Source organism: Lycium barbarum, chromosome 1 (assembly GCF_019175385.1).
Source record: "Lycium barbarum isolate Lr01 chromosome 1, ASM1917538v2, whole genome shotgun sequence".
Classification (NCBI taxonomy): Eukaryota; Viridiplantae; Streptophyta; class Magnoliopsida; order Solanales; family Solanaceae; genus Lycium; species Lycium barbarum.
In genome coordinates, this window is record NC_083337.1 from 89,223 (window position 1) to 116,391 (window position 27,169).

General features: G+C 37.8%; 1 protein-coding gene across 4 annotated transcripts in view; it reads right to left on the minus strand.

Annotated features, from left to right (window-relative positions):
• Positions 1–25,299, minus strand: part of LOC132627389 (protein FORGETTER 1) — a 45,935-nt gene extending 20,636 nt beyond the window's left edge. The window contains exons 1-14 of one of the 4 annotated variants that reach the window (XM_060342719.1): positions 24,642–25,299; positions 17,806–17,871; positions 17,194–17,367; positions 16,989–17,119; positions 16,696–16,772; positions 15,863–16,044; positions 15,638–15,715; positions 14,054–14,186; positions 2,226–2,286; positions 2,070–2,151; positions 1,117–1,245; positions 861–1,004; positions 605–704; positions 402–527 (exon numbers count right to left, since the gene is read on the minus strand). In XM_060342719.1, coding sequence (XP_060198702.1) covers positions 402–527; positions 605–704; positions 861–1,004; positions 1,117–1,245; positions 2,070–2,151; positions 2,226–2,286; positions 14,054–14,186; positions 15,638–15,715; positions 15,863–16,044; positions 16,696–16,772; positions 16,989–17,119; positions 17,194–17,367; positions 17,806–17,871; positions 24,642–25,055 — 1,897 coding nt within the window. In that variant the 5' untranslated portion in view covers positions 25,056–25,299. Of the gene's footprint in view, positions 1–401; positions 528–604; positions 705–860; positions 1,005–1,116; positions 1,246–2,069; positions 2,152–2,225; positions 2,287–14,053; positions 14,187–15,637; positions 15,716–15,862; positions 16,045–16,663; positions 16,773–16,988; positions 17,120–17,193; positions 17,368–17,805; positions 17,872–24,641 lie in introns of those variants that run through there. The other 3 variants (XM_060342726.1, XM_060342735.1, XM_060342741.1) reach the window with 3 other exon arrangements.
• Positions 25,300–27,169: the final 1,870 nt, after the last annotated feature.

The following is a 27,169-nucleotide window of genomic DNA, read 5'->3' on the forward strand; positions in this document are numbered from 1 at the left end:
CTACAACCAGAGGGTTTCAAAAAGATCCAGTGGTCTTGAAATATTAGAATATAAATGCTGAATCCCAGAGCTTATAGCATACTACACATAGCTGCATACAAACAAACTATTATAAGAAATTAGATACATGTATGATAACCCCCTAGTATCAATACTGTATATGGAAAGTTTTATTTACCATATATATAATATCGAAGCATCAATTTTGGGCATGGAAGGAAGCTGTCTCCCAAAATTTCCTTAATTGCGAGAAATTAGTTGGAAACTATTTAACAGTTGAATTGCAAAACATGTTACATAGCAAACCACTGCCAGCTTACCTCAAATACCAAAATACCCAATTGGAAGAGAAAGGCATAACTAACAAAAGAAAAAACAGATTTCAAGGAGTAGAGATTTACTATCTGATTCTTCATCACTCCTCTGATCACCCGTTTGCCATTTAGCAACTTTTCTCACTCTCCCTGTAAATGATACACCAGGTGTTGCAGAGTGTCTCTTTCGCTGAAGCTCTTTGACACTTTCCTCTATGCATGAATTAGAAAGTAAGCAAAACTGGCGGCCATTGGAGGACGATACACAAAGACATTACAGATGCACATACCAGGAAGTGGTTCAGGTTTTTCAGGCAATGGATAATTATCTTCTACAAATTTAAGTAACAACTCACGAGGTCCAGAAACAAAATCATCAAGTTCAAGACCCTATCAAGATTTCAAGAAACACAAGAAGATAGGTTAAGGAACACAATTCCCATATGTGGCTTGGTATATACTCCGAACCTGAATAAAGAAGTTTCAAAAAATGTAGATACATGTAAATACAGAGAGAAGAAACATGATGCAAGACATGTGACTTACATATTTTGAAATGGCTTCCTCAGTTCTTGCTTCTCCAGTGCTTTGAAGGCCTACGACCACGCATTTACCTTCTGTCAATGCATCCTTTGCAATTCTAACTACTGCAGGCACCTTAGCGGACATACACATGTGTCTAAAGAAGCGCTACATTTTAGAACAGAAAAAAGGAGGTAACTTAGACATATTATCTCTTAAAACATGAAGACATTGTTTGCATAAAGTAGCTTTTGAGCCATAAAACACGGAGATCCTAAACCTGATGATTAGCCCAGTAAAGTCTCCAGAGCTGATTAGAAGAGGGCTTATCATCACTGAGAAATGCACCAGCTGACAGCAATTCCACTCTAAGCTCTGCCCAGAATTCAGCTGCCTTTTTATACATGTCCTGAGAACATAATATAATGAGAGTCAAATCGACAAAAAACACAAACAGCAAAATAAAAATAATTGGCCATCAACATAAGGGAAAATTTTCATTATGGTCAGGGGTATGCACCAAAAAAAGTAGCACATGCTCCCTTAAAATATTCGAAAAACTCAAGCATACTGAAGCTTAAAGTAACAAATCACAATCAAAATTTATGAAGAAAGTGGCAGAATATCTTGGCAATTTCAGTTCTTCATATTTCTCCGCCCATGAATAAGCTAAAGAAGAAAAAAAGTATGTTTCCCGTTTAAAGCATAAAACAAACAAATGAAGTATTAAAACATCAAATGCATATTTAGTTGACATATCAAGAAAAAAACATTTGACTGCATGGTTAAGATCAAGTACATTGTTGTTCTCTTTCAAGGATCCATAACTCCAGGAAGTTATCCTATTAAGCAATACATAGCAGTAAATGACTTCATAATAAAGACTCTATTTTGGGGAATATGCTCCAATTAGAGGAATACAAACCGCTAATCCAAGGAACCTAAGTCTGACACTATTCTGCCGCTGAGATTTAGGAAGACCGATACAATTTCTCACACTAAGCCGAGGGTCTATCAGAAACAGCCTCTCTACCCCACAAAGGTAAAGGTAAGGTCTGCGTACATCCTACCCTCCCCAGACCTCACTTGTGGGATTAAACTAGGTATGTTGTTGTTGTTGTTGTATACAATTTCTCACACCTAGTAGCACTAGTGTGATCTCATTCTAGATCAGTGTCAGCAAGAAACCATATCTTACCAATCGTCATCCCAAAAAAAAAAAAAAAATCATACCTGCATCTTGGCTTCTAAAGGTACTTCAACAACTTCAAACTCTGCACCTTTGTAGCTAAGCGTACGACACACATACATACCCCTAATACGTCAAGAGGTTAGATAGTATATACATAGACTGACTTGATAACTTAGACATAGATAGTTAGAAAAAACCTTGCTTTCATGTCCATGGCAACAAGTTCAAGTGCCCCCACGCCACCTTTCTCCATAGCACCTGTAAGGGGTCAAAACAAAATCAGCTTCAAAAGTTTTTACCACATGGACATTTTAAACCACTACATACTAAAATAGGACTTAAGAATTAAAAAGCAGTCTCAGGCCTCATTCGTACTGCACTTCATGAAGGTTTTATTCTTAATCATTCAGATCTTAGTCATTAAGTCTGTTTTTTAGATCTGAACTTAATCATTCAGATTTCAATCATTAAGTGTGTTTGTTTTTCTAATTTTAAAATCACTTAATGGGTCTTAATATCTCTGAATGATTAAGATCTATAACAAAGTCTTAATATCATTAATATAGAATTCTACAACTATGGCAGTGCACCTTACTCCATCCACTTCCACTGCTAATCGTCATTGTTGCCCACCATCACCCACAACCATCACCGTCGTCAAACACCATAGTCAGTTGTCACCACCGTTGGTCACCATTTACAATTATCACCACCAACCACCATTACAGCCGCTAATTACTACTGACAGTTACCACCATTAGCTATCACTATCGTCTACCATCATTATTTGCTGCCACCACCAACTACCATGATCAACCATCACCATTATTCACTATCCCCAACCACCATCACCACTAGGTACTACTCACAACCGCCAACACGTCACCCAACACAATCCTCAATTGGCACCAACAACTACCACCGTTAGCCATCACTACCACCAACTGCCATATAATTTTTTGTATTAATTTAATATTTATTTGAATTTTATATTAATATTTAACAAAAAAAAGTTTTATATATTCAGATGTTGAGAAAACAAACAGTTAATTATTTCAGTGTTCATATCTTCTTTTTTAATAATGGTAACATGAATATTAACAAAAAGAAAACACTAGGACAATGCCAAACCATATTTATAGAGAGAACAAAAACCAGCTATGACCACCTAAAATTACAGTGCACCTATCAGATCTACTAGAGATTCTGCCTCCTCTACAATCTCCACCATTTCTTCTGTCTGACTGTACCCCCATTATAATTTGAGCACTTCAACAGATCACAAGTGTTTGCTGGCATTCACCATTTGAGGCCCGCTATACTAAGGAAAAGTTGCCACAGTAGGTCAGTAAAAGGTTACAATGTAGAAAACACCTAGAGCAATTTCATCCGGAAAACAAAAAAAAAAAAAAAAAAAAACACCTAGAGCATAGTTGGAAACCCCTTCTCAAGTTCTCTTGGGTTAGACAGGCTTCACTTATCACTAACCATGAAAAACACAAAACCTTGGTAGGTGCCTTAACTTTTAAAATGTATCCCTAAGGCCACTGTGCTCTCTGTTGGTCTGAATCACATGCTGAGATATATGCAGACTTGACAGTAAAAAAACCCATCCCTAGAAAAGCTGCATAAGAGTCTGTCCTCAAATTCTGTGAGACCTTGGAAATCTTCCAGGGCCTTAAAGAAATCTACCACTCTTTCTAACCAGTCATTTAAAGCCCTCCTGCAAGTAACATTCCAGCCTTGTTGTCCCCCTACTGTGTCTAGCATTGTTACAGGTGATTTTGCAATGTTGAAAAGTATCTTCCTTCCATTATCCGCCTTTATGGTGGTATTAGCTGCTAGAGATCTCCAGCAAAATTTGATAGACTTCCATACCCCAACCCCATATGTGTTGTTAATAGATTTTGAACACCACTGCCCATCTTGATCATATTACAGTTGACCCTTCTCCACAAGGCATTTTCCTCCAAGTTATACCTCCATAACCACTTCAGTAGTAAACTTGGATTGTGTGCTTTAAGGCTCTTAATGCCTAGGCCCCTTTGATATTTCTTGTGATAAGTCCAATTAACCAAATGAATAGCATGCTTATTTTTATTACCTTGTCCTGTGAAATTTCTCCTTAGTGCATCAATTTTTTCCTCAACTTGCAAGGTAAAGAAAACAAAGACATTATATATGTGGGGAGTGCATCTAACCCATTTACCAATACTACTTTTCCACCCAAGGATAAGTCTTGACTTTTCCAGATTGCCAGCCTCTGTTCACATCTTTCAATTACCCTATTCAGATTTTCCTGAGCTTTGTTTTTGGAAAACTCAACTAAAGCAAGCTACCTTTGTAGGGACTTTAGTTTTCCAGAATAATTTCTGTCATTCCTCAATGATGTTACTGTTGTTAACTAATTCTTCATAGCATTCCTTGAGTGTTAAGATTCTATTATCTTTCTTTCCCCAAACTAATTTGTCTTCTGCTGCTGTTAAGTTTGCGGGCTGTGAATTTTAGACAAAATTCCACCATGTTTTCTACTTCTCAGTCGCGACAATGTCTCCTCACATTGACATCCCATGATCAGTTGACTCTGAGTTGTTTCACAGTAGCATCAATGTCATTGTAAAGCCAGGCAAACCTGGGAATTCATCCTTGAGAGATGCGTTGCCCCACCATTTATCCCCCCCAAAACATGATATTTTCACCATCACCAACTTGTAACCTCACTTTGTTACTAAATTGCTGCCATAATTTACTAATATCTTTCCAAGGACCCACACGATGAGTCTTTTTTGTGATATTTGTGCATCAGTGGCTATTACCTCCATGTTTAGCTCGTCACTTTCCTCCACAGTGCTTTCCCTCCTCTCTTTTTTTTTTGATAAGTACTGGTGCTTCCTCTATTCTCTTTTTTTGATAAGTACTGGTGCTTCCTCTATTCTACTATATCTCCATAAGACCATAACCACTTCATCAACAAGCTCTTGTTGTGTGATAGTAAGTTTTTGATTCCCACTCCTCCTTTTTTGCCATAATCACGTTCTCCCATTTCACTACATGAAACTCGTGAATTATTACCCCCTCATAGGAACCATCTTGTTATCTTCTCCAACTGATTTAGAACTCTTCCTAGGATAGGAAAATGGGACTGAGACTCCCTTTTTGCCGGTCTTTCTTCAAAATTTTCATTACTCTTCGCCAAACTTGTGAAATTTTATACTTTGCACCTATGGGTAACCCTAGGTATGTGGTGGCAGAATACCAGTGTTGCATCCAAAAATACCTGCCAACTCCTGAAGGTTATCTACTGCATTTACCAGGTATAAAACAGATATGTACAAAATTTATGTATTTATGTGCAATCCAGATACTGCTTCAAATATAATGAGCAACATTTTCAGATATCATAGTTGAGTTCGATCATCCCCACAAAAAACCAAATTATCATCAGTAAAAAGAAGGTGTGAGACTGTTATAACTTCTCATGCTCTGTTACCCACATTAAAACCACCTATCCCCTGATATTGTACAGCTTTATCAAACACTCTACTTATTGCCTCCATCACCAGAATAAATAGGAAGGGTGACATGGGTTCTCCTTGCCTTAATCCCCTTTGAAATGGAAAAAAGCCCACTGGTTCTCCATTCACCACTATCGAGTATCTCACTGTTACACAAAATTTGATCCAGTTTATCCACTTTTCTCCAAAATCCATTTGTTGTAGTGTACTGAAAAGGAATAGCCAGTTACATGATCGTATGCCTTTTCAACATCTAGCTTGCATACCATTGGAACCTTACTTCAGTCTCCAATCCAGAACTTCATTGCCTATGGCGGAAGCAATAGTAATTTGTCTTCCTTTCAGAAAAGCATTCTGTTGACCACCACTGATTTTCCCATCACCTTTTTAACCTTTTTGCTAGCACCTGGGCAATTATCTTATACACACTTTCACCGAGACTTATGAACCTAAAGTCTTTTAAATCTTCTTTTCCTTTTTTAATTGGGATTAGAGTTATGAAGGATGCATTACAAGCTTAGGAAAATCTACAATTTTGCTGGAAATGACTGATGGCTCTCACTATGTCCTCCTTGATTATGCCCCACGCCTTGTGATAAAAAGTCATCCTGTACCCATCTTGGCATGGGCCTTACCTGGAGCAAACTATTTGAGTGTTTCCCAGACCTCTTCTTCAAATCTTCTCTTCGACGAACTTTGCTCTTCTTCATTAATGGCACTCTGTAAATCTAGGTCTATTAAAGGTCTCCAAGGTTCTGCTTTCTTAAACAAATTCTGATAGAAATTCAGAACCTCAAATTTAGTCAGCTGATTATCTTCAGTCACTTGACCTCCTACCGGCAATTTACCAATTGTGTTGCTCCTTTTGTGTGAGTTTGCCATCTTCTGGAAAAGTTTAGTATTATGTCCCTTCTTCCAATCATAAAAATCTAGATTTCTGCCTCCACAATGTTTCTTCTGCTTTTGCTATTTTTTCCAACTTTATTTTTGTTCCTTTCCTTCTATTTTTGTTCTTCTTGGCACAGTTGTCTATCATCACTCATTTATATTTCCTTCCTTCTAATTTGTTCTTCCTGGCACAACTGCCTATCATCAGCTACTTGATTGATTTCTCCCAGCACTGAAAGTAACTTCTTGTCAATTCTCCCAAATTCCTCACTGTTCCATTTTTTGGTATCCCAAAACTTCAATTTCTGGATAAGTATATCATCTGGACTTCCTGTTACTAAGTACTTCCCCTATACCCACTTAATTTCTCCACAAAACCCTCTACTTGGAGCTGCATATTTCCAAACTTAAAATATGAATTGTTCTGCATGCACTCTCCAAATTCCATTAGATCCGTGTCTTGGATGAAAATTTTTTATTTCGGAAACTGGTACTATCGTATTCCTCAGCATTAAGGGTATGCTGGCCACCTCCAAAAGAAGACAGAGTTCAACCAAAAATTGAAAAGCTGAAAATGCTGGTTTTGTTTTGACTGAAAAGCTGAAATTGCTGAAAGAAAAATTGAAGGGGTGGAGCAAAGATAATAGGGGCAACTGGAAACAGAGGAAGGAAGACATTCTTAACCAATTGGCTAACTGGGAGACAGTTCAAGAACAAAGAGCTTTAACAGATGATGAGCTAATTCAGAAATCAAATCTAGCCTTGGAATTTGAGGAAGTAGCTAGAAATGAGGAGATAGCTTGGAAGCAGAGATTTAGGATTCAATGGCTGAGACAAGGAGACAAAAATACTAAATGCTTTCACAGGATTGCTACTGCCCATAAAAGGGTTCATACAATTGATTATCTGAAGGTGGGGATGAGGAGGTGACAGATCCTGAAGAAATTAAAGCAGCAATCCAGAATTTCTACAAGAATCTTTACAAGGAAACAGAAAGGTGGAGGCCAGAGTTTGGGTTACATGAAGCAACAAGGATTTCAGAGGAAGAGCAAGAGTGGTTACAAAGGCAGTTTGATGAGGCAGAGATATTGAAGTGCATTAAACTATGTGCCATGAAGAAGGCCCCTGGGCCTGATGGATTTCCTATGTGATTTTACTTAGCCTTCTCGGAGATTCTGAAAGATGACTTGCTGAAAACTATTCAGTGTTTTCATGACAATCAGAAGTTTGAGAGAAGCTTCAATCCAACTTTCATAGCATTAATTCTCAAAAAGGCAGGTGCCTCAGAATTGAAAGACTTCAGACCTATAAGTCTCATAGGTGGCATTTACAAGATTGTGGTAAAATTATTGGCTGATTAGTTGAAAGACTTAAGCTGGTAGTTAACAATCTAGTAAATAAGCATCAGATGGCACTTATAAAAGGGAGACAAATCATGGATGCTGCACTTATTGCTAGTGAATGTGTGGATTCAAGACTTAAAGGTGCTGAACAGGGGTTATGTGTAAACTGGACATTGAAAAAGCTTATGACCATGTTAATTGGGAATGTCTGTTGAACATCCTGAGACATATGGGCTTTGCTGACATATGGTTGAAGTGGATTGATTGTTGCATTAAAACTGTCAGGGTCTCTGTTCTTGTGAATGGAGAACCTGTAGGTGTTTTCCCATCAGAAAGGGGACTCAGATAGGGTGATCCATTGTCTCATTTCCTCTTTATAATAGATATGGAGGGATTTGATAGTATGATGAGAATAGCTACGCAGAACAGGAGGATCAAAGGCTTTAAAATAGGGGATAACAGGGGGCAGATAAAGGAGATATGTCATTTGCAGTATGCAGATGATACTGTGATTTTTGTGAACCTAAAGTTGGACAGATTGGCTACATTAGAATGATTCTGACAGTTTTTTAGGCCTGTTCAAGGCTGAAGGTCAACTGGGGAAAACTAGTCTGTTTCCAATTAAGGAGGTGCCAAACTTACAAACGCTTGCTCACATTTTAGGGTGTAAAGTGGAGAAATTGCCTACAACTTATCTTGGCATGCCTCTAGGCAGTAACCACAAAACAGAAGGAATTTGGGATGGGATAATGGAGAAAACAGAAAAGAAACTGGCTAGGTGGAAGGCTCAATACCTATCTTTGGGAGGAAGGGTTACCCTGATCAATTCTGTTCTGGATTCTTTGCCTACTTATGTTATGTCTCTGTTTCCCTTACCAGCAAACATCCAGAAAAAAATTAGACAGACTTAGAAGAGAATTTTTGTGGCAAGGGAATAAAGAGGGAAAAGGTTACAAATTGATGAAATGGCAGGTTGCAATGCAGGGGAAGAAAGGGGTGGGCTGGGTATAAGAAACTTGAGGTCTCAAAATAACAGCTTATTGATGAAATGGCTATGGAGATACAACACTGAGGAAAATGCATTGTGGAAGGAGGTTATCAAATGCAAGTTTGGTGAACTCAATCACTGGTGTACAAATGTATGCAACGTATGGAGTTGGAGTTTGGAAGACTATAAGAGCACTTTGGCCAAAGCTGGAAAGAAACTTGAAGATGAAAGTAGGTGATCGGAAAAAAAAAAGGTTCTGGAAGGATGCTTGGAATGAGTAAGTCCCGCTTATGGATACTTATCCAGACTTGTTCATTTTATGCAATAACCCAGAGGTGACTATAAATGAAATATGGAGTGTACAGGGATGGGACTTAACTTTCAGAAGATCTTTAAATGATGGGGAGATAGATAGGGTGGCTGATCTGTTGAGCAGGATTGGTAACTTCCAAGGTACCAACACTGATGTAGATACTTTGAGATGGAGACTCAATAGTGATGAACAATTCTCAGTAAACAGAGCTTACAGAAAGGAGGACATAGGGCAGAAGGGGAGCACCAAAGATTTTGGATAAAAATTTGGAAGTGTCCAGCACCAACCAAGGTGAAATGTTTCACTTGGTTGGTGGCAAAGAGGGCTTGTTTGATTCATGAAGTGTTGAAGAAAAAAGGAAACATCAATTTCCAGATGTTTTCTATGCAATGAAACTGATGAAACCAACCACCACCTCTTTCTTTACTGCAAATTCATAGCAGAACTATGATCCCTATTTTTCAACCTGACAGAGACAACATGGACTATGCCAGAGCACACTGCAGATCTACTAAGTTGTTGATGAGAAGAGGAGGCAGCAAGAGTCAAAAGAAGTGGTGGAGGATGATCCCACATTGTATCTGGTGGACCATCTGGAAAGAAAGGAATGGGAGGTGTTTTAAGGATAGATCCAATTCCATTCAGAAAGTAAAATGGAATTGTATAGTATCTTTCTACTTTTGGTGTAAAGAAATAGGATTAGAGGATATAGATCATTTTGTAGACTTATTAAAATCCCTGTAAGTATCTCTTTTCTCTTTCTGTTTTTAGACTGACACTTTTGAAGGTCTCCAGCATATGCTGAGGAATACAAATTTACTAGTTTCAAAAAAAACCAAAAAAAAGCCACAAGAAAAAAAAAAGACAAATTTACGAGGCTCCTAAGAAATCTACCAGATCACCTACTTCCTCTATACAGTTTTCTTCACACCAAAAGAATAAAGATACAATACAATTCCATTTCACTTTGTTTATGGACTGATTTTATCTTCAAACCGTCTACCATTCCTTTCCTTCCAAACAGCCCACCAAATGCAAGAAGGTATACTCCTCCACCACTTCTTCTGAGTCTTACTGCCCCCTCTCCTAGTCCAGCAACTCATCAGATCTGCAGTGTGCTCGGGCATTGTCCACTTGATCTTTGTGAGACTAAAGAACATAGTACACATTTGAGCAGTGAATTTGCAATGTAGGAATAGATAATTGTTGGTCTCTCCAGTCTCATTGCATAAAAAACATCTGGTCACTAATGGCATACCCTTCTTTTGCAGTACTTCATGAGTGAGACAAGCCCTTTTTGCCACCAACCATGTAAAGCATTTCACCTTAGTTGGTGCCAAACTTTTCCAGATATTCTTCCAAGTCCTTGTACAGGTCCCCATCTCTGCATTAATCTCCTTATGATAGATCTTGTTGACTGAGAAAACCCCATCCAAAGTATGTTTCCATCTCAATGAATCTGCCTCAGTTGAAATGCCAAAATATACCTCAATCTCCTTCAGCAGGGTTGCCACCCTCCCCACTTCGCAATCATTCAAATGACTCCTGAAAGATAAGGACCAACCTTGAGAAGACCAACAACCACTGACAGTGACATCAGGCCTGTTGCTCAGCAAAAATAAGTCAGGAAAGGAATCCATTAAAGGAGCATGACCAATCCAGATATCCTTCCAAAACATAGTTCTGGTGCCATTTCCCACCTTAATGGTAGAATTCCCCTGTAGTTTTGGCCTAGATCTGACTGATCTCCATACTCCCACTCCATAAGTAGTATTGACCTCATTGGAACACCAAGGGCTGGTTTGGCCAAATTTATGTTGGATAACTTCCCTCCAAAAGCTGTTTCCTCACTACTGAACCTCCATAACCACTTCATTAGCAGACAATTGTTTTGTATCTTCAAGTTTCTGACGCCAAGTCCACACCGGCTCTTGCTCAGCGATGCTACATCCCATTTCACTAAATTATAGCCTCTACCCTCTTTGTTTCCCTTCCACAAAAAATCCCTCCTCAATCTGTTAAGCTTCTTCGCCCTCAGCTTCTTGTGCAATTTCTACTTTCTTCTGTAAACCATACCATATCGATATCTCCCCCTATCACTCATGGACCTTCCCACAAACCTCTATTTGATGCTAACTCATCTCAAATTTCTTCCCCCTCTGCTGGTGTATGTGGACCATAAATCCTATTAAAGATCCATCTGAAATGTTCCACTAGGCTTTCAAACATACAGGATGTAGAAAAGGTACCCTGTTGTTTTTCCACTAGCGTCCAAATTCTATTATCCCAAAGAATCACTATACCCCCTTGCTGCCTTCTGCATTGAATTTCTGCCCAATTTGCCCATCTATTAACCCATACTTGGCGAGCTAAAGTATTTGAAAAACTAATTTAGTTTCTTGAAAACAAACAATGTTTGCCTTCCATTGTCGCATAAGCATTTTAATGGTACTTCTTGTTGCCGACTCATTAAGTCCTCTAACGTTCCGGCTTAGGACTTCAATAATCATTGTGACACAATTTTTCCTTTCCTTCCCCTCCATTTGCCTTCAGTAATCCCTTGGTTCAACGTACACTCCAACCTTTTAGTTCCATCTGACCTTTTTTCTTCTTACTGCATGATGGCTTTGATACCATCTGCAGCATCTTCTATATTCTTCTATTCTCCATTCTCAACAGCATATCAAATATTCAATGTTCAAAACCCCAGTATTTACCCACAATTGCTTGCTTACTTTTATCATATTCTTTTTAACCATCTGGGATGTCAATTACTGGAAGTGATTCGTCATCATCTAGCATACCAAAGGTTTCCCCATACCATGGTAGTAAAGGAGCTCCATCTGTAGCTATAGAAACTTCGCTTTCTGAAAAAGCTATTCCTGTTGAGTTTATGTCCAGCCAAAAACTCAGAATCCCCCAGGTAAGAGCCATCTTGCACTGGTTCACCCTCCTCACCATTGAATTCTCCTTCTTCTATCCTTGGTTGATTCACTGTAGCTGATGGTAAAGCCAGACTTGATTCTTCAAGTTGCTTAGATGAGCTTGAATTTCGATCTCAACTAGGTCCATATTTGTTTCATAAAAAAAGTGGTTGGGTCTTATAAGCTCTGGGCTTATATCATATTTTGGCGAAGTTTTCTTGCAATGTTGGGCTGGTATACTTGGGGCTTTATTATAAAAGGCTCAGCCTTTGCTCCATCGCTCACTGCCCCTTGTATTAGCCTATTAGGATCGGGTCCACGCTCTTTCATCTGAATTGTTGTTTGCTTTTGGACCGGTTTTTCAAATGGTTTGTCTTTTGATCAGTTAGCCAATTTCTCCAATAAGATGTCCTGTATGAAGACACGGGGAAGGCACTCATTGTTGAGTAATCCAATGCAGATTGGGCAGGATCTCCCTATCGACGGTCCACTTCAGGATATTGTATTCTACTTGGAGGAAATCTATTATCTTGGAAAACTAAAAAAGCAAGATGTTGTGGCTAGATCAAGCACCAGAGCTGAATATCGAGGTATGGTTTGGCTATTTGCGAGCTTAATTGGCTAAGCCAACTTCTTCAAGAATTGAAGATTTAAGGAGCTGAACCAATGAAATTAATTTGTGACATTCAAGCCGCACTACACACTGCTTCAAATCCAATGTTTCATTTGAGGACGAAGCACATAGACATAGATTGTCACTTCATTAAGCAGAAAAACTGAATCTGGTTGCATTGTAATGAGTTTTGACAACTAAAAGCACCAGCTCGCGTATATCTTCACAAAATCACTCCGAGGATCAATAATTGACTATATTTGTGGCACATTAAGAGCACATATGATATGTACGCTTCAGCTTGAAAGAAGTGATAAATATGGCAAAAGATATTATGGAAATTGAGAAAGATTCCCAAATTCCAGTAATTAGGTAATTAAGAGATTTTGTAGGAATGTAATTATTTCCCTTATTCTCTTTCCTTATATCGTACCCCCTGTAAAGTTAATTTGAGGGAATAGTTAAGCAACTAATTCCCCAAATCCACGTATACATATTTATAATTATAGTCTTCTTCTCCTGCACTCAGATGGAGGACAAGTGAAGTTAAAATTTCCCCATGTATGCCTTGTCCAAAAACCAGAAGGATGAGAGGCCAATACCTCCGTTTTTTGAGTTGAAAATGCTTAAGTTAAATCATACTAAAGTAAGGACACAAGCCTAGTGAAACATTAGATTAATACCTCTCTCAACAAGTAATAAAGATGATACTATTTCATCTCCTCCACAAAGAATTGCTGAAATGGCCACAACATTTAATTCCAACTATGATATCCCCACTAGGCACATATCCAGGCAAGTATTAACTTTAGTATTTGAGGATGCAGATAAAGCAATCAATACTCTAACCTATGTTGCTCGGACTCTCCAAAAATGTTGCCGCACCTGTGTCGGATTCTCCAAAAATACACTACTTTTGGAGTATCCGACACGCACCCACGCTATTTTTGAAGAGTCCCGGCAACATAGACTCTAACACAGCATTCAGCATAACACAACCACTCATATATTATCATCAAGTTCCTACCTTTTTCTCTTGCTTCTTGGGCCACCATATGAATAAGATATAAGATTTAGTACATCAGAAAGAAGTCACTGAAAGTGAGATGACTCAGCTGGTTATAACTTCATGATCGGACTTTTTTCAAAATAATAAGAATTTTTTTAGTACACTCTACAGCCTCCCTACTCCCAAGGTAGGGGTAAGGTCTGCGTACACTCTACCCTCCCCAGACCCCACCTGGTGGGATTATACTGGGTATTGTTGTCGTTGTTGTTGTATGCTCAGAACACCACCACCTCCTTAGTGCTGGTTTTTCTGTTCATTCTATAATATGTTTTTTGTTAACCGTCTATAATATATCTTGCTTACTGATCAATGTTTTTTTAATAAAAAGAACTATGCTAAGAAACATTTAGTTTTAGCAATCAGAAGGCTAACCTAAGAAGTCACGGAAATTAAGAAAAGAAGTTCCAGCTCCCCAAAGCCCAAGGCGAACCATGTAGGCCATATTGCGAGGCTCAGAAGCACCAGTTGCTGAGCAATAAACAACACGAGCTTGAGGAAGACGAGCCTGTTAGACAAAATGCAACTAGCTCATGAATCTAACTTACCAAGAAAATAAGACAGGTAAAACTAATTTGATCAGTCGTATAGTTGTTCATGTGCTAATGATATCAAGACCAGTAGGTATAACGACCCAAGATTATCTGTGTCAAATAAACCCAACATAGCAACTGTATTCAATGATTATGCAAACATATTGGAAAGGACAAACTTTACGAACATATTGTACAATGTTCATCACTGTATATAAACATGCTAAATGGGGGATTGCAGGTGTTAATGTTGATCAGACTAGGTTTCATTCTCTAGCTTCTCTTGGAGGTTATACCACTCAAAGGCTGGGGTAACTTAGGGATTTTGTTGAGAGGAAATCTTAGATAAAGGTTTTTAGAATCCTTGTAAAACGTACAGCTAAGGGTTTATCACGATTAGGACGGAGCAATTTTCATGCTATGATTAGCTAACTTTCATTCCTGCTTGCTCCTCCAAAATTTCTATTAGTTATCCATCCATTCATTGAGTTAAAAAAACATCAAATTATGTATATCAACAGGAAAAGGCTGATCAAGAAATACTATATATGCTAATTAGGTACTCAAAAATGTACAAGAAAAGAAATAGAACCCCTAATTTGTACAAAAGGCTATGTTATTCCTTAAAAATTCTCACGTCTCTCTCTCCTTATGATTCTCATAAGCACTGAAGGAGTTTCTTCTCATTCGCTGTTTCTCTATATATTAAGACCAGCCCCAGTTAGCCTGCAGCCTCATAAGGCTGACTTGGCTGGCACTTGAGCCCAAACTTAAAAGAAACATGTAATTAGTTTTAAACAATAGGATTAAATTAAAGAACCTGAAGGAAAACTAAAAAGCTATCTACTTTCATCGCTATTGCTCTCTAGAGTGTTCTGATATTGGTGCTTCTAACCAAGTCATGCATTCATTGAGATAAGCTGATATGGTATAATTGGTTTACGTTTTATACTTCTCTTTATATTAGCTCAAGCAAATAAACATTTGGTATTTTAATTTACAATGATTATGTGACCGCAATATTTTGCCATGATATATCAAAAAATTCCAAATATTTTGGTAAAAGCATTTCCTATCTAATGCTAGTAAGACAATTGGATCCAGAAAATATTGATGCCAAGGATGGCTCTCCACCATTTGTTCTTTTCTTTTCTTGGGTTGGGGGGTGGGGGTTAAGACATAATGCAGGGAAGAGATCTAACTTGCTTTTGAGAGTGCAAATCTTCCACTTAACTTCTTTCCACTGTACTATATGCATTCACTTTCCTAACTTATAAGACACACACTTTTCGAATATATATAAGTTATAACACAAGTTTCTTGTTTTTATTAAATAACTTATGAGACGCATATTTTTTTGGCAACATGAGATTTCATGGCTCAATTTGGGTGGCAACCACATTTTACCGATATTTGAAAAACAAACCTGGATTTCAAGTACAGCTTCACCAGTTCGTGTTGGCTGTCCCCCAGCTTCAGGGACCAAATTTTTTGCCTTGTGACACTACAAATAAATAGTAAAAGTATAGCTAAGTGCGACAAATTGGATGTCTCTTTCTTTCAAGAATTTGCACAACTGACAAAAATCCATTACAAGGATACAATTCTTGTTGCAAACTATACTGAACTTGGTCCAAAAGGAAAATTATACCTCATCAAATATGACAAGACCGTCAAATTCTGGCCCACACCACTGTACAAGCTGCTGCAAACGGGACCGACCTTTCTCCGAAGATGCTATCAGACTGCTGTATGTTGAAAAAACAACTCCCCCCCTGATGCCAACAGACTTCGAGTCAAGCTTAGAATAAGGTAGCTTGTTCAAAGCATGCACTACAAGAGAAAGTTATAGATTTACAGTTACAAAATAGATTCAGTCATTAACCATTTGGAATCGGAAACGACAAAAGAAAAAAATGCATAAAAAAACATACATTATATCACCATATCACACATTACAGTTGATTAACTCAGAAAAATATTAAGCAGAATTCTACCAACAAAAGCAACTTATTGCATCCGACAGGTAAAACCCACCACAGAAAACAGAAGAATGTGGTCCATATACAACACGAATTGACCCAAAATAACCAAGTTTGACCACTTACAACAAATAGCCCAGGAACAAATATCAAAAGATATTCATCACTGTCCCAAACTAAAAAGTCAACATCTTATCGGCTTTGACTGTTCTTAGATTCTAATGGAGTAGTTAACGCCTCATTGCAGCAGCCTCTATCCAGGCTCCCCGGTTTATCAGTTGATCTCTGCAGTTCCCAGAAACAAGAACATAGAAAGCACAAAGGGGCTTGAAGTTTATATTCCTTTGGGTCGGAGACTCCTAGGAGACCACAAAAGCTTCTCTTTAAAGGTAAGCATCAAAGAACACAACAGCTCATACTAATATAAACAAACAGAGAAGGAAAGAAGTAAATCGCATGCAGCATTTAACCTGAGACCATATCGAAGACTCTCAATAACTACCTTCTACACACATAGCGCCCACATCATCCATGTCTCTTCTTGCATCAAATTTCAAATCCGAACCAACAGAGATCCACCTGGGGAAAAGAATTATGAGGAAACAATTACATTTAATTTTAGAAACTAAAATATTTTGATCATAAACGAAGAACACCAGATCCTTTAGGAGCACAGCCATCATTTTAGCAACAAGGAGACAACCATGAAATGGATGTTAGAATAGGGTCAGATTCAATAATGCACTTTTTTAAGTGGTAGGTACAATAATGCACTTCTTTTATTTGAGAACTTACAATGCTTTCCTTCTACCATGGTGCCAATTCTCCCATATTAATCCAGCAATTGTTCGTCCTTTCCCCACGCCAGCACCATCACCTACAAAAAATCCTGCTCTGGTACCATTTGGAAGGAACTGAAGGTGTCTCTGTTACAGGAAAATAGTAACCATAAGGTAAGAGCCTACGAACAGAGTCGGGTAACATGAGTTAGAATAGCAACCTGACAAGCATAAACCAATGTCTCAATTTGTAGGCACGACAATGCTTTTGAGCTTTCCAAGTCCTCTTTGATTGTAAGATCATAGGTGGGTTCAGGTGGTTGTACTGCAGATAAGGAAGATGTCTCCACTATAGGATCAGGATGTGGAGGTCCAATAGATAGCTTGGGAGGCCGCTGTGTTGAATCAGGAGAAGAAAATAAGAATGAAGAGGATCAACCATCAACTTGTAATATACTAACATGAAATCTCAAAAGGTTATAATCAACGATGATATTATGTTTTAAAAAAATGATGATATTTTTGGAGTTAGCACCCTTGAAACATTGCCACAAGTTTCTCCAATGATAAGCTTACAACCACCTTACTAGCAAAGAAATCTGAACAATTAATAAAGTCATTGTAACAAAATTAACATAACCATCTCCCTTTTACTCCAATCTCCCACTCTCTACAGCCATTATCACAGCTTTCATGTTTTCCCATTCTCTCTTCTCCAACATTACCGAATTTTACATAATAAAAAGAAGATAAGAAAATTGAAGGACAAACACATATTTCTCCCACTATTACAATACTAGGAGTAAATAGCTGAGATTGCAAAGAAAACATACATAGTCCATAAAAGTTTCTCCAGCCATGCCACCCTCATCTTCTTCACGTTCTACTTCAATGGCCACCTGAAAAATCACAATGCAATGTTGAGAACTGAAAAATATGGAACAAAGTTTCCTATACAAGATAAATAAGGTCAATTGGTCTATATACATCATCTGATCAGAAGAGAGTGGCAGAAATAATTGAACCAGAAGAGTTTGCTATTACTGTGCCTGATCCATCAAAAATTGTTCCAAAAGTCCTAATTGTTGAGCACAACCATTCTCCTTAGACCACTATTCTAGTGTTACGGAAAATGCTACTTACATTTATACTTTCTACTACATATAAATGAGGATGGGCAGGATGAACACTGCACTGCACAATTGTACCAAAAGTAATAAAAATTGTACAAAGGGGATGTACGAACATTGCACTGGACAATTGTACCAAAAGTAATGTAAATTGTGTACTGGAACCTAACTCTTTTTTTATCACCATTGGACATATGTCTTTGGTACGGATATCTTTTCTCTTTTCTTCTATTTCTACTCTCTCATTTACATCTTTATTTTTTTCTGTTACTAATTCTTACACTGTTTGATTTTTTAAGCAGAGGATACAAAATTCCTCAGCGAGAAGTTGTTGCAGTTGTTAACCCTAAATTAGTCTACGCTTATTGATCGATTCTTGCTGAAGACCAACGATGTTATGGTGGGGCTCAACTATTTCCAGTACACCTGATCTTCATTGGTCATGTTGTTTTCCTCTTTGATCTAGTGTTGTCCGGAATTATTTATTGTCAGCATTCGGTTCATATTTTTGTCAACCCTTTATGAGTTTTCTCTGTTTCTACATGCATCCACCCCTCTTCCCAAAAGGTTAATTTTTCTGTTGTTTCTCCGTCTGGGTGTCTCTATTTTTTTCTTATGAGTTAATGTTGAATTGATTTTATGTGTCCTCAATGTTTTTTTCCTTTTGTTTCTTATGAGTTAATACTGAAATGATCTAATGTGCTAGAGATAATTTGTGGGCATTGATAAACCAGATAGATGTTGGATACGGAAATCGAGTTTTTGCTTCTGACTGAGTATCATCAACATCAGGCAAAGCAAAGAATTTCGCATCACCGGGTACAAATAGAGATTAAAGAATGCATTGTTAGAATGTAGATTAGAGAACCCGCAAGGGTGGTTCAGTTGGTTGAGCATGGGGCTTTCATAATGGAGGTCTCAGGTTCGAAACACCCTACCTACAACAGGAGGGGATTTGCCTTCTGGGTCGAGCTCGTCGTGACAGGGCTTGCCTAGTGTGGGTTATCTCTCCTATGTGGTTTGCGAGCTATTGCACAGGAGCTTGGTTTACCCTGTGCGCACCCAAAGGGCAGCGGCTGCGGGTTCCCATGCCATCAAAAAAAAAAATGTAGATTAGAGAACAATAACTATCACTAGCCCTACAAAAAACAATATTGATAATTGATCATTTGACAACACAATTGCGGCAGGGAAAAAGGGAAAGGATTTGAAAGGAGTTTTATGTCTGAGTAAGGACACCATGTAATTTATAGGTATGTTGCTCGATATTTTCAAAATCCATGTTGCACCCGTGTCGACACGGCAAGGGTGTGGGTGTGGGATCCACACCATATTTGGTCAACTTACTTTGGGTTCTTTGACTACATCTATGACCGAGGCACGAAGTATAGATTGATTGGGTATTTGGTTTGATTTTTGGGTTTATGTCATATATTTTATTTTTTTTGAGTAAAAGGTAACTTTATATTCACACAAAAAACTCATCATATGGTGATGAGGTATAATCTTACATCCCTTGGTAGGCTGAAACTACCCTGAAACAGCAAAAAAAAAAACTAGAGCTTACAGATGTCCTATAAAATCAACTAAAGATTCTACTTCCCCACCATATCCTGTTTACACCAAAAATAAAGTAAACTAAGGCACTTCATCTTGATCTTTTGAGTGTTGCTGCCATTATCATGAAAACATCTTGCATTCCTTTCTTTCCATAGTGTCCACCAGATGCATGCTGGTATATTCTCCCACCAGTTCTCCTCAGATCTTCTTTTTCCAATTCCTTTCCAGCTATTCAAAAGTTCAAAAGTGGTCTTTGGCATGACCCAACTCACTCCAAGTAAACATAAGAACATGCTCCACAGATTTACAGCTATTTTGCAATGTATAGTCATATAAAATATGAGAATGTTTTGATATTACACGAAATATCTTATGAATAAAATACTAGGTGTTTGTAAAGAATTAAATTTTATTAGTTTTAGTTCAAAAGCTTTAATCAGTCAAGATATATACTTTATATGTTATAATATACATTTATCGGCGTATCCCAGCACCCATAACCCACTCGGATCCACATCCCCTAATCCTAAAATATATGTGACGGAGAATCCGACCTTCAGACCCACACCCGAATCCAATACCCCCACCCGAGTCAACTTAGATTTATAGTAGTGTTAGATAATGTAATTATTCTACTAGTAGACACTGAGCAGAAAACAAAAGATTGACTCCGTAAAGATAACGCAATAATATAATGCAGCAAATGCAATATCAAATAGTAAACTGGAAACTTTCTTTTTATATCCCCTTATGCATTATTGTTATCGTGCTTCATAAAATTATTTCTGTTAACTTCTTCCAATCTCCTTATTTGAGAAATTGTGAAGTCAAAACTACAAAATCATGTACGCATACCTTAAACAGACTTTGATCTTTACAAACAAAATCACTATTCAAATCTTTTATTATTCTTTCATATTAGAGAAGAAAATTAGAATTTTATTTTAATCCTCTTCTTAAATGAGATAACTAAGTTTGACTTGGTGTATTTTATAATTGACAAGATTTGTTTGATTAAACACTAGTTTTTATCAGTTATCAAAAGCGCAAAAAAGCTCTAAGTTCAGCTGGGGCTTTAAGCGCAAATAAAGTGTGGGCTTTAATATAAAAAAGCGCAATGGTGCAAAAATACAAATATATATATGTTTAGTCCAAAACGAATAATAATAAGCATGAATAACAAATATATGGACAAAGAAATTGTAAAAACATTACGATAAAGTGAAATATCAATTATCTAGTGTCATGTCTTCAAAAGAGGCTCACTGGCAAGGAAAAGTATGTCTTAGGGCCTTCATGATGACACTGAAGCGCACATAAAGCGAGGCGAAGCGCTCAACATGTTTTGAGCCTCGCTTCAGGGCTTAAGCGCGCCTTTGATAACACTGGTTTTTATCAAGTAAAAGAATATTCATTCATAAACATGTCCAAAAGACTAGCCATGTACAAGAGATATACCAAAAGGTAGGATCTACAAAATATGATTCTCTACAAACTCCACCCAACCTTCTATACAACTAGGAACTCTATGGGTGCACCAAAAGAAAAATAAAGGATCGGAGGCTACTCCACAATTGAGAAGAACTCGATTCTATCCCCTCAAAGGCTCTCCTATTTCTATCTCTCTAAACAACCCACATTACTGCAAGTGGAACCAAATTCCAAGCCCTGCGTCTTCTCCTCCTTCGCCAGCTCCTCCAGCTGAACATTAAGTCTTTCACTGTTTTTGGCATTACCCATGGGGTTCCAACCACCTAAACATATCCCACCAAAACCGCATGGTTAACCCACAACGTAGAAGTAAATGATCCACATCTTCACCCGCTTTCTTGCACATGTAACACCAGCTGACGCACACAACTTCCTCCTTCTGAGATTCTCCGCTGTCAAAATCACCCCTCTAGTAGCAAGCCAGGTGAAAAGGCACACCTTTTTCGGCACCTTTGGAATCCATAAAGTATTACATGGAAAAACATTCTCCTCCCTGATCAAAAGTTGCTCATAAAAAGACTTCACAAAAAACACTCATTATTCCCCAATCCCCACCACTATGCATCTAGATTCTCAACCGGAGTGGCTTGCCTATGTAAAAGAGCAACCATTCTTTGAAACTCATTCACCTCACAATCTTCGAAATCCCTTCTAAATCTCAAGTCCCAAAAAATCTCGCCATCTTGTGTCCCCCAAATCTGTTGAATTGTCAAATCTCTAGAATTCATCTTTCAATAAAAAACTCCCACACCAGCTATGTCCCCAAAACTTCTCTCCTCCCATCTCCTACCTTAAATGAGATATTTTCACAAAAATAATCCCATCCCTTGAAGATATTCCTCCACAATCCACACCCAAAAGGCAAAGTAACATCTTTAGTTCCCCATCCCCCTTCCAATACGCCATATTTATCTACTATCACCTCTCTCCACAGAGCTTGTACCTCCAATCCGAACCTCCAAAGCCATTTGCTCAACAAAGCTTTGTGAAATACCTTTAAGTCTTTAATTCCCAGATTTCAGGAGATGTGACAATCTCTCACCGCACCAAGTGAAACTTTGTTGTCCCATCCACCGCGTCCCAAAGAAAATTAAACACTATTTATAGAAGCTATGGTGTTTCGAAAACGGTCTCCCTACCTTGGAAGGTAGGGGTAAAGTCTACGTACACTTTACCCTTCCCAGACCCCACATTGTGGGACTCCACTGGGTATGTTTTTGCTGTTGTTGTATTTATAGAAGCGATGGTGTGTCAATGAAGAATAAAGGACAAGCTAGTTGTTGAAAAATTACAACAGACAATGAGGTAATCATTTTAACCAGTTTGGTTTGATATACTTCATCATATGAATATCCTGGGCTTTTTTGAAGAAGAAAAAAAAGAGAAGAAGGACAGAATTTTAATTGTTTCCTTGTATCTTCCTTAAGCTAACCAAATCAGTAGTTTTATTGTTGTTTTGAAATTGTGGCATTGTTCCCACTTTAAGCTATCCTAATGTCCAAATGACTTTTCCTTCCATAAAGTTTTTCTTTTGAATGTTCGAATGACTTGATATGATTTCCAATTTTCCCCTCTCTCCTTCGTCCTATATTTACATCCTCGGTTTAAGAATTCTGATGTTAAACATTGATACACAACAAAGTATTTTTTTGGATTCCATACAAATATTTCATATACTTACCTATATTGGCTCCTGGCACTTTTTTCGACTTAATACATAAGTGGAAGAGGATATATATATATATATATATATAGTACATTACGATATAGCCACCTGAAATTATGAAGGGACGTGAGTTGTGGAAAGATGACGTGTTCACGGATCTTATATTTGGACATTTACAATTTTCTGTTGCTACACTGGTAAAAGATGATGTTTACAAAATTCACATAGGAGGTATAGTGTGTTGACGTTATGAGTACTTCTCTTATGAAATTGCCCCCTTCTCATATTGGAGATGATCCACCACTTCACGGAGACTCCAGATCAAAGGGTATGACATGGGTAACTTGAAACCAATGCCAGTTTAGGAGGAGTGCGCCCTTGTTATTTTTGCACAAGGTGCAATCTCCAAGCTTTTCCACTGATGTGCTCATAAGAAAGGTAAGACTGGTATTAAGTAATAAGTAAGCTATTTTACCAAACATTACTTTGGATGAGTGATATGAAACTTATTGTGCATTCTCATGGTTAACTATGCATTCTCATTATTTCTGAAGTCTCTATTTGATTATATTCCTCTCTCCCCCTCACCCCTCTTCATTAACTTCATTTTGTAAGTAAATTTTGTTTGAGATAGAAACTTTACTGCTTACTTAGGAAACTTTACTGCTTACTTAGTTTTGACACTTAACATCCTCACTACGTTCTTCACCTATAGTACCAACTGATGTAGATTGATCTCACAAATTGTTTGATCTAGACAAAAAGCGCTCTAGGAACCCATAAGGATGAATGAGGAAACTGTCCGTTTAACAGCCATCATAGAAGGATTTCATCCTTTCTACCACCCCGTTACATAACCAAGTAATTATGTTGTTTCTTAACTAGAATTCTAAGGATAGAGAAAGTTCCACCTAGGCCTATCCACTATCACCTACTTTGAGCATGACATTGCCATAGAAACTCTCCACCCTCTCAATGCATATCCACAAAGCAACTCCTTAGGCTTGGTTGTCTTGTTTGTTCTCCATCCCTCTTTTGTTCCACTCTATATTTAGGTTTGGTCGTCTTGTTTGTTCTCTATCTCTCTTTTGTTCCACTCTATTTTTACCCGCAATCACTCTACTCTCCAATGAATGTTCTTTTAGCCCACACCTCCATATTCAAAGTAATGCTTTATTGAACACCATCAAGTCCCTTATCACTAGAGTCTAGGAGATGCCACGATCTCCCACTTGACTAAATGATAATTTTTCACCTCCCCATGTTCATTCCATCAGAAGCTCCTCGACGTTCTTTCCAACTTTTGCACCACAATCACAAGGATGAACATCAAAGATATGCAATAGATCAGTATGTTAGAAAAGTCGTGGAGCCACTATTTTCACTATGGCACGAAGATGCCAAAGGGATTCAACATAGTATATCTACATAAAGATGTATATACAAATAGTATAATTTTCCAACAAAGGGGATCCGAATGAACCCCTTGCACCAGACAATACTCTCATCAAGATTCACAGCTTCTTTCAACTCTTTCCGCACCACGCAAGATGTTTCTCAAGCCTCTCTCTCATTGGATTCTACACAGGATAATCCTTATAAGATGCTCTCAACAGAGACGTCAGGCATCCAAACTTTGTCAATGACCTTTTACTTAATTTTTTACCTTAAGCTTTTTGGAAATTAACTAATTGTGATAGATAGTTGTTTGTCAGGTGAGGTTCTCTGCAGTGCTCTATGTGGAAAATTTTGGTTAAAAGCAACCAAAAAACAGTTAGTAAAAGGCAATTCATAAAATAAAAGGGAGAAATCCAGTAAGTACCTCGTTGACTTCTTCCTGAGGCGGAGGCAGAGGCGGAGCAGGGGGGCGGACAGCAGCAGGATTGGATGATTGAGGAAGAAATTGCCTGATCTTGGAGGTATCAACAGCAAGGTCGATCCCACATTGAGGGCAGGAAAACCTGGAAAGACCATGAGGGACATTAAGTATAGCCTTACAGTGAGCACAAGGCAATTGGATCTTAGATGGATCAATGCCATGAGCTAAGGCACTGGTCCGTTGTTGTTGAGGCATGAGTTCAGGAGGCAGCATTTGGGGCAATTGACAGGTAGGGCAAACAAACTCAGTTAGTCCAAAAGCGACTGTTAATATCATCTTGCAACCAGCACATCGTACTTGACAACCGCTATTGTTATTGTTACAACTGCTTGCTGATGACGGAGTCGGCTGTCCCATATTCGAATGTACTTAACTGAAATGGAGCAACGGTAATTCGAGAGAATAGTATTTTGTGGCCGGCAGCCGGAGGAGGTGGTTTGTTTTCGGTGCCCTCAATTCCCTTGAGCTTTAGGGCTTCCACTTCCGGTTTCCTTACCGGCGAGTGCCAATAAACAAATTTTATTTTGCACGGATTGTCCTTCAAACACACTGCTCTTTAATTTTTGTCCCCGCTTATTCATTTAAAAAAATATCTACATATCCTCCGAACTGCTCGGCATAAGTTCCGTACAAATTAAGTTACGGGGCATAAATTGTATCGTAATAATATTTTTCACATTATGTTAACTGTTGAAAGGTTTGTCTTTTTCAGTATAATTTGTGTGGATAAGATGATACATTATATTAAAGTTAAACGTTAACTATGTCAAGCGAAGTCTAAACTTATGTCATTTTTTAGATTATGCTGAATGTTGAAAGTTTTACCATTCCAATATAAGATGTGGATGTTATGATACATGTGCTGCAACTAAACACTAACTATGCCGATCGAAATTTAATTATGTCGCGCCCAAAGTGATGCATGACAAAAGTTAAAAGACCACCCCAAAATAGGGCCATTTGTGTGAATAACTCACTCATAAATGGCATGTTTGGCGGAGTGAGGTTACGCACTTATTAAGTTTGAGTTGTTTGGTCAATAAACGTACGAAAAATGACAAAAGCTACCCCTAACGTTTTGAGAATTGAGTTGTTTGGACAAGAATTTGAGTTGTTTTGCTAATAGTTTATTCTTAAATTTTCGTAAGGATTAAAAATATATTTCTTTTTTTTATTTTATTTTTTAAAAGAATAATTATTTATCGATGCTTGAAAATTTTAAGAATAAATTAGGCCTTTCCTATTGCCTTGTTATCTTATATGTCTCATGAAATGTTATTGTCATAAGTAAAATTTTGCTATATCAAAAAAAATATACATTATCAATTTCGAAAGTTGGTTGCTTTTTGAATTGTTAGATTGACGGAAAGATCATATTTGAAATCTTTTTATCAAATGGCGAAATTATATGCAAAATTTGAATCATCGCATCATTTACTATGGGACAATTGCCCTTCAAGGACTAGAAATGATTTATTTGTTGTTGTTCACCAATGAAGATATTAATTTGTCCGTAAAGAGAGTCGACAAAGTTAGCTTCGGAGATTTTCTTTGAACACGATATAGGCAAAAGCACAGTACAAACTACTCCTAACGTAAACAATTAGACGTCGTTCTTTCAATGTAATCATGCTGCAAGGACAATAGAATTGATCCCTTAATCGTGCATTCAATAGAATTGATCCTTAATCGTGCATTCAGTCAAATGGCTAAAGAGGCACGTCATTAGAAGTCAAGTGAAAGAATGTCAAAAGAAGAATGAGGGAAGGAATTCTAATTTTCAATATACATGTGTTACTTTGATTAGCGTTGGCAGAATCATTTTATGAAGCATGGTTGTATACGGTAAAAACCGATGCAACTTGTACTCGGTAAGAACCGAAGTAAAGTTCAAAGCCGTCCGATATAAGATCGATGGAGAGTAGGGTCGTAACAATCGATAGGAATGAAAACCGACGGGTCATGAGCACATTCAACTCTGTGTCAAAACCGTGAGTATTTTGATGTGTACAGAAAACCCGAGCCTGAAGAGAGCACACTCAACGTAGGTTCAGAGAGTCCGTTATAGAACAAGCCACGCGTCAGTTGGCCGTTCCGCCATTTGAGCTGACAATAGTACGGGTGTTAGACCGTACGGACGCAACCTTATCCATTTTAGGGTTTTTTTCTAGAATGGCTTTTTCTTATTTTAGCCTTATCCATTGTACTAAGGCCCATATATGTTAGCTATAAATAGAGGTCTACCCTTTTCTTTTTTAGGTTAGCTTTTCATTATTCTATACATTTGTAATCAGAAAAGTGGCAGTGAAATCTTCTCAAGTACTTTGGCTCGGTTAAAGAAAGCAACTTCCAAACCGGACCAATTCTCAGAACTTACAAATTTGACTTCCTAAGTTTCCTTTACCATTATTTATCAATATACTAATATTTACTTGCTATTATCTTATATTATCACATATCCTATTAACCAT